The 13,202-nt window shown below is 33.7% G+C and overlaps 1 protein-coding gene across 12 annotated transcripts in view; it reads left to right on the top strand.

Moving 5' to 3' along the window:
• Positions 1-13,202, top strand: part of ADAM22 (ADAM metallopeptidase domain 22) — a 253,225-nt gene that overhangs the window by 219,182 nt on the left and 20,841 nt on the right. For 5 of the 12 annotated variants that reach the window (XM_017536481.1, XM_017536476.1, XM_017536471.1 and 2 more), the window contains exons 25-27: positions 915-1,005; positions 4,261-4,278; positions 11,640-11,834. In XM_017536481.1, the coding sequence (XP_017391970.1) occupies positions 915-1,005; positions 4,261-4,278; positions 11,640-11,834 (304 nt within the window). The remainder of the gene's footprint in view (positions 1-914; positions 1,006-4,260; positions 4,279-11,639; positions 11,835-13,202) is intronic. The other 7 variants (XM_017536485.1, XM_017536483.1, XM_017536480.1 and 4 more) reach the window with 2 other exon arrangements.

The following is a 13,202-nucleotide window of genomic DNA, read 5'->3' as shown; positions in this document are numbered from 1 at the left end:
ATCATTATCAGCAAAGCAGGCCTTCTGGTGTCAGAGCCACACCTCATTCAGATCAGCCTTTTCTGCCTTTGAGCCCTCCCTTGAGCTTATTGACCAAGACTTTGACTCATGGTGCCATTCTGCTGTGATGATCCTCTAAAAGGTTATATCTCAGCCTGCCTGACAATGGATACTGGTACAACAATGCCATCACTGTGTCTAGGCTTCAACCCTGCCCTGGATTCTGCCTGCCTGTCCCTCTGCCAGTGTGGTACCGCCTCCCTCTCCTGCCACATCAGCTTCTATCCTCCAGCTCACTCAACTCTTTTTTTTCCTTTGGGTTTTCCTTCTCTAGAATGCCACAGCCATCATTGCCCAGACTGGGAATTACAAGCCCAGTGTTTATCATCTACACCACCTGGGCAGTAATCACAGAAGTCTGTGGACATGTTTTCTCCCTTAAGAAGCTCATATTCACTTTGAGAGACAAAATATAACACACACACATACACACACACTCACACAACTAAAGAGCAATAAGGACCTTGCTTTAGTTGTCAAAATGGAGTGATATGCACAATAACATTTCTGGAATTTCTGAGAGAAAGAGGTAAGGATCAAAAGGAATACAGATTTTCTACAAGCTCCTCCCTAGGTATCATTACTCTTCCCTCTTTTAGTTTAATTACATCATGTTTTCTGGAAAATACAACTGTGCAAAATGTACTTGGACAAGAATTAAAAAGGACATACACCAAATACTATTTTTAAAACAACTGATGTGGGTTGCTGAATTATGGTTGATTTTTCTTTCCTTTGAAATATACCTATTTTTGAAAACAGTGTTGTTCATGTGATGATTACAAATCTGAACAATAAAGTTTCTGAAAGGATTTTATACCACTGATCTTCCTTCTTTCTTTTTTTCCTCTCAGGTGTTGCTGGCACCAATATCATAATAGGCATAATTGCTGGCACCATTTTAGTGCTGGCCCTCATATTAGGAATAACTGCGTGGGGTTATAAGTAAGTGAAATGTCTCAGTCTTGTTATTATCAAAATATATTTCTGAACATTTTGATTATATGAAAACATCTAGAAAGTTTTGTTTCATTGGTTGAATATACTTGCAATGCAAATCAGTCTGGCTTAGCAGCCAGTCGGTGCTTGTTCTTGGCATGGTGAGGGGTGATAAGAACATCATTTCTTAGATTTCCAGACAACTTCCTTCCATTGTAAAAGGACTAGGTATTATTTTAAAATCATTGCAGTGAATTGAAATCAGTCTAAATTTTTTAAAACTTTTAAGTTGTAACTTTTAAAGAGAATTTGATAGCCTTAAACATTTTGCTCAGTAAATGCCTTCAAACATTGTAAACTTATCTATTAAATGCATTCAATTTCCTTTTTATGATTTATGTAATCTGAAAAGAAACCAGAGTATTCAATTTCCTTTTTAAGTACTTCAGCCTTATGATGTGAAAAATTGCCTTGTATTCAAATAACTAACTTAAGTTTAATAAGTTAAAACTTAAATATAGTGAACCTTAAGTGTTCTTTAATATTTCAACTTAAAATAGTATTCTGCTGATCCTCGTTGATGATGTTCCAACCCACAGACCTGGGGTTTTTCTTCATTTGGAAGGCCTGCAGCTTGTGCTGGGCATTCTGGGCATTACCTCATTTCATAGCACATTTTTCCCTATGGACCAAACTTAGACTAACTCAAAGTTTTGGGAATTAGAATCAAAAGTTTAGACTTTTTCCCCAAACTTTTTGATAGACTCAGCTTTGTTCTGTGAGTTAACATATGTCGAACACTCAAAGTAGTACCTGGCCCACAGTAAGCCCTGTGTAATTGTTTGCCTTTATTATCACTTAACATGGTCTTAAACCAATGGCACCAAAGGAAACACCTTTATAGTATACATGGTAATTGCTTGTGAGGTCAAAACAATGAAAGACTTTTTTAGCTGAAAAGGGAGAGCAGTTAGTTTACTGCCAGGATAAGATTTGCACACTACAAGCATTAATAATATAGGCATTTGTGGAAGACTATATATAATGAGTAGCACAGACAGCATAGTACAGTTTGGCATAATGTGGTTGACATGACATCATAGTGAAGGAGAGCACAGCGTCCTAGTGAGCTTTTCGCTGATTAAGTAAACACCTAGCCCTGTACCATATAGTTTTCCACAAATGCCTGTATTATTAATGCTTGTAGCATACAAAACTTATCCTGGCAGTAAACTAATTGCTCTCTCTTTTCAGCTAAATAAACTCTTTCATGGTTTTGACCTCACAAGCAATTTCCATATATACTTAAAAAGGTGTTTCCTTTGGTGCAGTTGATTTAAGACCATGTTAGGTGATAATCATAAGTTCATGATGGATGCTTACAAACTATGGACCTCTTTGGTGTGCAGGTTACTAGGTATATTTCACTTAGATTCACACCTCAACATAACGTTTGGAATTATGAAATCATATATCTCATAGGAAGGCTTTTCTGTTTGTCATTTGATTTCTCCTTGCACCACAAGCAAATTAGCTGTATGTTGGAGTCACACCATTCCTCAGACTTAATCCATGATTTAAGTAATAATTGCCATCACAAACATTGTTGTTTTGAAGTAGCTCAGTGGTTTCATTTGGTTATGTGAAAAAGGAAAGAAAAAATTTTTCATTCTGGAGTGTGTGATTTTCTGCCACCTAGTGATGGAAGTGGATATTTCACTTGTACAATCTTGGAAAACCTACCTTTTAGAAATTTAAACACTCCTATTACTTATTAGATTATGTGTCTATTTGCTTTTATTGATTAGAATGAAAGGCACCTTTTCTGTATGTGATTTCTTATTTTTATAGCATTCTTTTGAGGTTTTTTCATTTCTGAATATATGCACTTTGCAACTTAAGGAAAAAGACAAACCTTGTGCATACTGCAGTATCCTCTTTATAAATAAGTAGTCCAAATACCTAAAGTTTTAGTATTTCTAAAATTATTCAGAATATATTTAGAAATAGAATGGGAATGTAGACATTTTAGTAGAGGAATTAAATTCATGAATATCATGTTTTACTTATTCTATTTGGAATTTAAAACCAGATTTAGAACCTGAGAACTCATTTTCTCATTAGTCTGTTCATTTAAACTTTCTAGCCTTTCCCCATGCCTTGGGGTGGAGAACAGCAGGAACAAAAAATGTAGAATCCTCGTTTGTAACTGTATGGCTTGGGAAATCAGACTGAGGGAATAAAAAGCAAAACATGTTGAAAAGAAAGATACTAGGCTTATTTTTTCCCCATCTGATCGTTTCCAGAATTAAAAATAATAGCAAATTGTCACCTTTGCCCTCATGTGCCTGTTATCAAACATGATACTTATAATGTGGATGAAATAGACTGGCAAGTAATGATGTTATCAGTGAAATCCATATGAAAACATTATGCTTGATCTTAGAGGAAGCAGCTCAAAACTACTCAGTTGTATGACCTTTCTAACATGTCTCCAAAATATTAACACTTAATTTTATCAAGATATAAAGTTAGCAACGAACTCTTGAAAAGTCACTGGTACTGCACTACCACACCCTTTAGAGTAATTTTTTAATAAGATCCACTTAGTTGGAAAGGTATTTAAGTTGATTTTAGTTTATGGTTAGATAAACACAGAGACTAAACATCGAAAAAGTATTTCCAATGTGAAGCTTCAGCGAATAAGTAGTAATTACTTAGGAGATCCTTAACTGCCATGAATTAACTCACTCCTGTTTATCATACCTGATGAAGTAGGATGTTCTGGTATTCACTTATATCCTCCTTTTTGAAATTCTTATGAATAAGTATAGTTTGGGGTTTGTATTCCATTAGGAATGAATTATGATTTTATTTTTCTGTGAAAATATTTATATAAGTAACTTGATTCATTAATTTCATTATTTAAATTAATATATGCCTGAAGACCTGTATTTGAAATAAGTTTTACTTTAGAGCAGTGATTGATGTTGAGAAAACAGTTACTCTTTAATGACCGCAACATATTTATGTTTTAAAAATGGATAGTTGTTAGACAACGCTGTCACTCTGTCACCTCTCTTAATGATGAGGTGACATTTTTGTGTATGCATTCCCCATTTTAATTCTGTAATTTGAAATCCTCTAGTGAAGACTTTTCAATGAAAGCTAGAGCTTTTATGTTTAGTGCTTCCTCTTGATGTCCTTCCAGAGGTAACTAACTCTTGTGTTTCTCCCCTCTCTCTTCTTGTCCATGAAAAGAAACTATCGAGAACAGAGGTATGTGATAAAAATAATGTGAACATATAATTGGAAGGTTTGACTCATATTAGCATTGTGGGAATTCATACCTGCAATTATAATTAAGTTCACTTTGTTTTTATGCCACAGTGATCATACACTGTGATTTTTTCATTATCTTGAGATAACTTTAACGATGGTGCTGTGAAATATGGTAATTTAAAATAGATCTGGCATTTAATTTTAATGGTTCGTTTATCCAATAGTACTAAAATTAGTGGAGATTCTTGCTTTTTTACAAATAGTAATATATATAGAAATTGATTTTTTTTTCCATCTAAAACAAACTTCCTCTATGTTAAGGTGCCACATTTGTTTGCATTAATATTAGCTTTTCTTCATGTTTATAATACTCCTGTTGCTTAATACTTTCTGAAGGAATTTATTTGTTACTCTTATTATATTAATAATGTCTATTCATAAATGACAAAGTTTGTTTGGGCAGTGTTGCTGTTGGGAATGCTCTAGCATTTGATGAGCCTGTTTATCTCTGCCTAAGGAATTTTTTTGTATTGATTAGGTAATCAAACATTTAAAGAAAGAATTTTCATAGTTGGAATCTCTGATAGTCTTGTGTATTCTTTTTTAATAAAAATGCCTAATTCTTGAGAAAGTCAGACACCCTGTATAGCATAACCTTAAAAATCTATGTTTAACCAACAGTTTTGATAGACTGTTGGTTAAAAAGAGATACAAAGCATTCATCCTGTTCTATAACAATTGCCTATCTGAATCTAAATTAGCGCACGCTTCACTTTTCACACTTAAAAAGTTGCTAGTGCTGTTAGCTACTGATAAAAAATACTAAAATATTATCCTAGAAACTGATAACCTAGACCAGGTCTTACACATGATATGGTATTTAGTTCTATACTCATGGTATTTATACAGATTCCTATTTATTTAACCTTTTCCATTGTGGAATCGCATCCCTGTGATAGCTTATCAATAAGCTGTATAAATCTGGTAATTTGTCATGCTCCATCACAACTTTCATTTTTTTCACAAATCAAAATTTTAAACTTTGCTCTTTTTAAAAATAAATTAAAATTCCCATAAGGCTTTAACCGTAAGTATCTATAGAATCTGTATAAATATATGGTGCCCATGGGTTACCATTCGAAATCCTGGTCAGTTTGTGTAGACAACAGAAAATATTAACCTTGCCCTAAAGTGACTAACTCATCATTAACGGAAAAAGTAAAACTGGGACAAAATTACATTTTAAAAACAACCAGATTTCTTCGTTACATGTTTTAAACTCTCGTGTTCGAAAACACTTGAATAGATCAGGAGCCGCCGTTTAGGCTTTCTGTTGGGTAGAAGTTGATTGGTAGTATTGGAAATCTAAGTTTGGTGACTTTCTTTAGTGGAAAATAGAATTAGGCAAATCAGATTAAAAAGATTAATGATTCAGCTTCATTTCCCAGGAGCTAAGGCTATAATGTAATTTAATATTGCTGAATATATGAAAAAGAAAGTGAAATGTCTCATATGTAACATAAGCAAAGCTAGCACAGTGCTCTAAGATGTGTTCTCATTAGCGATTCTACTAGAATAAGGGAATTGCTCACACTTTAAAAAAATGATTAATATTGAAAAGTATGCACAAATTTTTTATTCTAACTCAATATGTACAGAGATATAGTTAAGAACATTTTCACATGAAGAATCTCCTTTATGTGCCTGATATAATTTCATGTCTCTTGGTGTTACTGAGTCTTCATTTCATTGATCTGGCTACTCTTTTGGAATCTAGCCTATCATATTTTGAGAGTTGTCACATCTTCAGTGGATATTTATTTTACATATTTTGATATATGTCAATATGACCCTTTTTTTGTCCTTGGCCATAACTACTGAATACTAGGTTTGTATTCATTAGTCTCAAAATGGAGAAATGGCAAAGAATAGACTTTAGATCAGGAAGTAGTGAATGTATAAGTGTTTTCTAAATGATTTTCCTTTTTGAGAATATATGTTAGTGATTACAGAGAAAGTGGTAAGGCCAGCAGACCAAAGCATGCATTAAAAACTGTTCAGTCCTGTGAAGATCTTCCCAATTCCAAAAGATATCAGGAAGTAAAATTAAGAATTTTGAGTTGTTATTGCTTTTAAATTACGTTTTTCTTTGAGGTTCTATGGTAGGGAAACCAATCTACAAGGAATCAGAAATCTACTAGTATGTGGTATTGGAAAATCAAACTTTCCTCAACTCCGAAATCAAGTAAGGTTTATTGCAATCTGCAAAGCATTTTGGTGAAGGGAAATTATTAGTATGTGGTCTTGGAAGACTGTGTTTCTCTAATCTTTGAATGAATGAGGTCAATATAGTTGCTCTCAAAGAGGAAGGCAGCATTCATTGACACGAGTGAGGCTCACATATACTGGTTAAGGTGGTGACAATGTTGGTGAATGTAACTTTTGCTTTGACACTAAGTGCAAGACATAATAAGTACAATAGCCAGTTATCAGATTTTTAATACTGTTACAATGGCTCAGAAGTGCCAAACTGGGCATAGCTTTCCTATTCCTAGAGAGGACAGGCAAGTAATTCTGTGACTGAGTTTCATAACCAGATACATTTTCTCTCCTGAGAATGGGTCCTCAAGGTTTTCAGTATAGAGAAGTATTATATTGTATGTTTACTTGCAAGTTTGATAAAAAGGTGAGAAGCAAACCCATTTTTTCTTTTTGTTCACAAACTTCATAATAAAAAGAAACCTGAAGCTCCATTCAGGGGCATAGTAAAGGCAGAACTCCACGTATGTACAACATCACTTTAAATCTCATGTGTCTTGTGATGGGCAGAATTATGGAACCAGGGAGCCACAGCCTTAGATATTAGGTAATTAGAAGGATGGTTATATTTATCCTTTTATATAAAATATTCAGGAAAGAAAACTGCTCCAGTTTTTTCAGTTGATATTACTATTTATATTGTAGCACAATTGCTTTAGGACTTAGAAGCTATATGACTGGTAATGGGAATTATAAGTGGGTTTCAGTTTTTAGAGTAAGTTTGCACATAGCAATAGAATAAGAAACATTAACTGAACTTAGATATATAAAACATCCATATTTAGCTGAAATCTTGTTCTGTTCCTTTGAGATGAACACACACCATTATGATTGATGAGAAATAGAAAAAATAATTAGATTATATCTTTTTGATCTATGATTTTACTTTAAACAGAATCTCCTCCCCTGCCCCATTCTTTTGTCTCTCACCTCTTTTAGCCATTTTATTTTATGCTTGTGAACTTCCTATCTTTTTTCCAAACCTTTCTTAGTTTGTTTTTATATTATTGTTATTCTTTCGGTGATATTCCTGCATATGTCAATGTGACTTGGCACACATTATACAGTATTTCTTAAAACAGTAAAATATCAATTCCAGTAAGTGACAGTCCAAATGCCAGCCAAGCATTGGAGAAATGCATCCTTCAGCATTAAAGTTAAAAGTTGGTTAAATGGTTTTCCCCCAACATTCTAAGTATGCATAAGAATTATTAAGATAAATATAATTCAAGGGATGCTTTTAGGAAATATTAGACTTCTCTCATAACAGCACCAATTTGCCTAAAGGTTTTGGGGTGATCAAGAAACGGTCTTACTTCATGTTTAAATTTAGAATGTTAACATAACAACTAGATGATTTATAATTATGAACACATTAAGAGTTGTTTTCTGAAGTGGAATAAGAATAAGCAAGCAATAAGCATAGTATTGTAGACCTGGAGAGAAATGATTGTATAAATTAGCTCCTCTAGAATCATTAATTTATAGGGGTTGGTCTTTACCTTAGAAAATAGGGAATACCTTCAAAAGAATGTTACTTAATGGGATGCATCAATTCAAAACACCAAATGAAATGCCAAAGTTGTACAGAGGAGAAAAAGACAACATGTAATTAATGTAGGGAGAGATACGTTTTGAGGGGGAAAAAAAAACTAGTTACATATTGTTTATTTTATTTTGGCTATTGTCCGCTAAAAAATCATGCATGTCTAAAATATTTGCATATAATATGAGTAATATGAGGTAATTTTCCCATTATAAAATTCAGCACTAATCAGGCCACCTAATGTGGTGATCACTTTTAGTTTCCAAAATTTGGTGAAATAAGGAAGCATTCAAGATTTAGGAATAAAGCCATAAAGATAATAAAGGACTGGAAAAAGAAGTTTGATTTAAAAATTTAAAAGGATCATTTAGCCATTTATATCTTTCTCAACAAATGATTTTGAAAATTTATTTTATTTATCATGGGGACTTGATAGTCTCTATTAAAGCAAAAAGAATTAGATTGGTTATAATATGCAATTAGTAATTGTAAAAAGGACAAATTTCTAGACAATGAAGGATGTTAAACATTCATTTTTTTTTGAGATGGAGTCTCACTCTGTCGCTCAGGCTGGAGTACAGTGGCACGATCTTGGCTCACTGCAACCTCCGCCTCCCGGGTTCAAGTGATTCTCCTGCCTCATCCTCCTGAGTAGCTGAGATTACAGGCATGCACCACCACACCTGGCTAAGTTTTTTGTATTTTTGGTAGAGATGAGGTTTCACCATGTTGGTCAGGCTGGTCTCGAACTCCTGACCTCGTGATCCGCCCTGCTCGGCCTCCCAAAAACATTATTCTTAAGAGATCTTTAACAAAATTCATAACCTATTGTTGACATTTACCATATGAAGAAAGTTACATTCACTCCTCATGTAATGTGATGGAAAAGGCAGCAATTTTCTGTCTTTTGGAGGCTTTGCAATGACATAGATAAGAATCTGATCTGCTTGATGTAATAAAAAGAAGATGGTGCTCCCGAAGTACATTGAACTGAAACTCCCTTCCAACCCCTTGACTGAAACCCACAGTTTATGACATATTTAGCATTTAGGATGTTTTGGCACTGTGTAAAAAATGACTGTGGACTACAGAGAAGTTACATTGAAGGGGTAGTTAAGATGTGTTCAGTTAAAAACACGAAACAAAACTGGTCCCCATCGACTGTGAAAGATAGTCCCTCTACATCTGCAGTGTCAGCTAAGTGAGGCCTTGGTAATTGCCAGGATAAATGCCTGAAGGCCAGCCAGACTCATGTAAAGAGAAGGTGATTTGGGGGATAGAATACTGGGAATGGCCAAGTGTAGTTCAGAGCTCGTGTATAATGGCTTTTCTTTATTTTTATTTATTTTTTGAGACAGAGTCTCGCTCTGTTGCCCAGGCTGGATGCAGTGGCACAACCTCGGCTCACTGCAGTCTCTGCCTCCCAGGTTCAAGAGATTCTTGTGCCTCAGCGCAAGTAGCTGGGATTACAGCTGTGTGTGCCACCACACCTGGCTAATTTTGGTATTTATTGTAGATACGGAGTTTTACCATGTTGGCCAGGCTAGTCTCCAACTCCTGACCTCACGTTATCTGCCCATCTTGGCTTCCCAAATTGCTGGGATTGTAGGCATGAGCCACTGCACCCAGTTTAGTCTTTAATTAATTTGAATTTGGTGCGGCATATCTCATCAGTTTATAAAGATTATTAGTGAAGATAGTTAACCATAAAGATTATTACTGGAAATGCAGTGTTCATGGGATTCTTTTACAAATATTGAAATAATACAAAAGGGAAGTTTTCTCCCCAAGGCAAAAATATAGAACTCTGATTTTATTGAGATCATTTTTTTTGGCACTAACAGAATATTTTACTGATAAATAGAATGTTTTACTGTAAAAATCGAAAATATTACCAAGATCTCTTACAGGGGAAGATATATCAGATGTCATGTAACAGTATAAATATGAGATTTTATATTATTTTTCCTGTAGAATTAATGTTTTATAATATACTGAGGAAGAGAAAAAGTAATAGGAGCTACAGTTATTTATAGAATTAAAAATATATTGGAAGAATCTATATCAAATAATTATAGGTGGAATTAGTCCTACATTACTAATTTTGTGAGAAATTCTACTTTCTTTAGTTAACATAAAGGGGAGTAGATTAAATCACACAAGTTAAAATATATGCTTCATACCAATTGGAAAATATTTTTCAGATTCACAGTCATGTGTAACTAAATAGCATTCAAATGATATGACAGAGTATTCAATCATTCAAGAGAATGCACGACCAAGTATTTTAAACATTTACAACAATATGGCGATAATTTAAGCAAGCAAACACCTCAAAATGGCATTTTGGTGGGATTAAATTTAGCATCAGCAAATAATCAAAATTGTAATGGTAAATAAGGAGAAACCAAATAGGAAAAAGAAAAGTTATCAAATTTGTGCTTTTGTTAGAGATTTAATTAAGCATAGGTTTGTTAAAAATTCTCAGTCCAGCACTAGTTTGTGGCACCTCCAACAATAGTACTGAATAGAAATGGATCAAGTTTTGGATGCAGTTGGCTATTTGGAGGCTACACCACTGACAAGTGACCAGATTAGCTATTGCAGGAGGGTTCTCTGGGGGCCTTATCTAAAAGTTTCTATCTGATTACCTTAGGAGAAGTAAGAAAAATCTGTCCCAATCTTAGTTTATTGAAAATCAGATGAGTTGGGTCAATAACAGTGCAGATTAAATACATTTTCACTTGGGCACTCCTACTACAGTAGAGATGGAGAACTGAGGTCACCAGCTACCTATATATCCGCTTCTATAATCTCAACAAAAATTCAGTTATTCTTTTCAGCCTTTTCTTTCTCTTGCTAAATTATCTTCCTTCACATATTCCACTGAACAGTTAAATTATCTTTTTGATTCAGCTTTGAATCTTTCCATATCTTCATATTTCTGTTAAATGAATAATGAAGCTCTAAATTGAACATCAAACTCTAATAGGGACTTATTTGGATTAAATTCTAGAATAGCTTAAAAGTCAGTCAGTTTCTTTTTAGATCAAATCCAGGTTACATTATGTAATGTTCAGAAATTTTAAATAGTTTATTCACTACAATGAAAAAAAAAACTGTGCTTAATCTGAGTGGGGACTGTCTGTCCTAACACACCTTCAACATCAATTTTTTTTTTAAAGACAAAACTGCACTTAACATTTTCAAGTGTAATGAAGTTACTATGAAAACACTCATATTTTCATATCTTTTCCCCAAAGCAAAGCTTTATTCATCCAAATGATAAAGGCTTTTGTAATTGCATTTCTGGCCTCTACAGTTAGAATGACTTTAACTTGTCTCATTTATTGATAATTTTATGTGTTGTGATAGATTTGATTCATGTAGATCATTATCCCTACCTCTCTTTTTTCCTGAAATAATATTTGTATATGTCTGTGTTCATGTGTGTGTCTTGTTTTCTGACTCTGAAATGTTTATTATGCCTTAGACAGTTACCCCAGGGAGATTATGTAAAAAAGCCTGGAGATGGTGACTCTTTTTATAGCGACATTCCTCCCGGAGTCAGCACAAACTCAGCATCTAGTTCTAAGAAGAGGTCTGCTTTTCTGTCGCATTTTCAGATTTCTACCTGTTCCATCACACATTATTCCATTAGTCAGAACATTTCATTATTTTGCAGCAGGTTTGATTACTTCTTCCTTCTTTCTTGAATGTTAAAAAATAGTATCCTTTGTTCTTTGATTACTCTACTTCAAAATGCCATATGCTCAGAACCACTCTTTATACAAATCAGGCCACAAAATCAAAATAAAGCAAACCAACCAATAACTCTGAATCTCTATTGAAACCTCAGGGTTTTTTAGTCTTGCTACTTATGGCTTAAGAAACTATACATAGTATTTAGTAATATTTAAATGGTGAGCTTTATGTCATGTTTGGTAGTCAAAGAAAAAGGTTACTGTCATGCTTCAATAAAAGCAATTGTTAAATAAATTGGTAATATAAGTGCTGCATTGAATATTTTTTAATTTTACATATATCAAAGCTAAGCTCGCTATGAAACAAAGATTGCTTCTCTGTGAATCATATATTGAGTATTATGATTTTGCCTTTTTTGGGGGATGATTATTTCTAGACTTTATACGTTACAATTCAGTTGACAAATTAAGTATGCTTAATTTTGTCTGAGTTTTATAATGGTACAGATGGGATTAATATATTATTTATATGCCTTAAATGCTAATGCTATATTCTTATTCTAGCATCTTAAGGTGTATGACACCTTTTAAAATTCTGCATGCTTTGTAACTGCTTAATAAAATAAATAAACAGAATAAATAAATAGTTGGCATGTTTTAGGAAATGAGACCTATATTCACATTGAAGGAAACAAAAATATTCTTGTGGAAGAATCTCTTTATTTAAAGTTGCCAATAAGAGTATAATGGTTAGGAAAAACATTTGATAGCCTTGCTCATGCCTTTGGGCACATTAGCTACTTTGCAGAATGAAGGAGAAGTTGCTAGTTTATTGAGAGGAAACATGACCTGTTCTGGAGTTCTTTGTAGAGTGGATCATCTGTAAATATTCTGCAATGGCTCTCAGTCTTTGTAAATGTTAGTCAACAAGGAGAATAGAAGGAATTAGTGAGACCTGGGAACTCTACTTTATGTGGAACTTTCTTAAGCATGAAGGATAGCTTTCACTTAGATAACGTAGCTTAAAGCAAAAGTAGAAACACTAGTTGTTGCCAAAGGAGTATGGTCCTACAGAAGAATGTTTTTAAAAATGTATTCTTTTAATTTATGGAGGGCTTGTTGGCTAAGAGAAGACGACTAGGGATCTACTTGAATTCTCTCATACAAATATTGTCTTGATAGAATATTAAATTTTAAATTTAGTAAATTAGTGGATAAATTAATGAGTTCCAGCAGAATTTCTGTTATTCCTTTGTACAAAATATGAGTCATTCTGTGAGTAGCAAATGATGTTGAGAAATTCCAGCCTAGGGAATTTATATGGAATAGCTGTGCTGAGTTCCATTTATTTT

The sequence above is a fragment of the Cebus imitator genome, unplaced genomic scaffold (genome assembly GCF_001604975.1).
Source record: "Cebus imitator isolate Cc_AM_T3 unplaced genomic scaffold, Cebus_imitator-1.0 Scaffold98, whole genome shotgun sequence".
NCBI classification, from domain to species: Eukaryota; Metazoa; Chordata; class Mammalia; order Primates; family Cebidae; genus Cebus; species Cebus imitator.
This window is presented reverse-complemented; position numbering and strand designations above follow the sequence as displayed.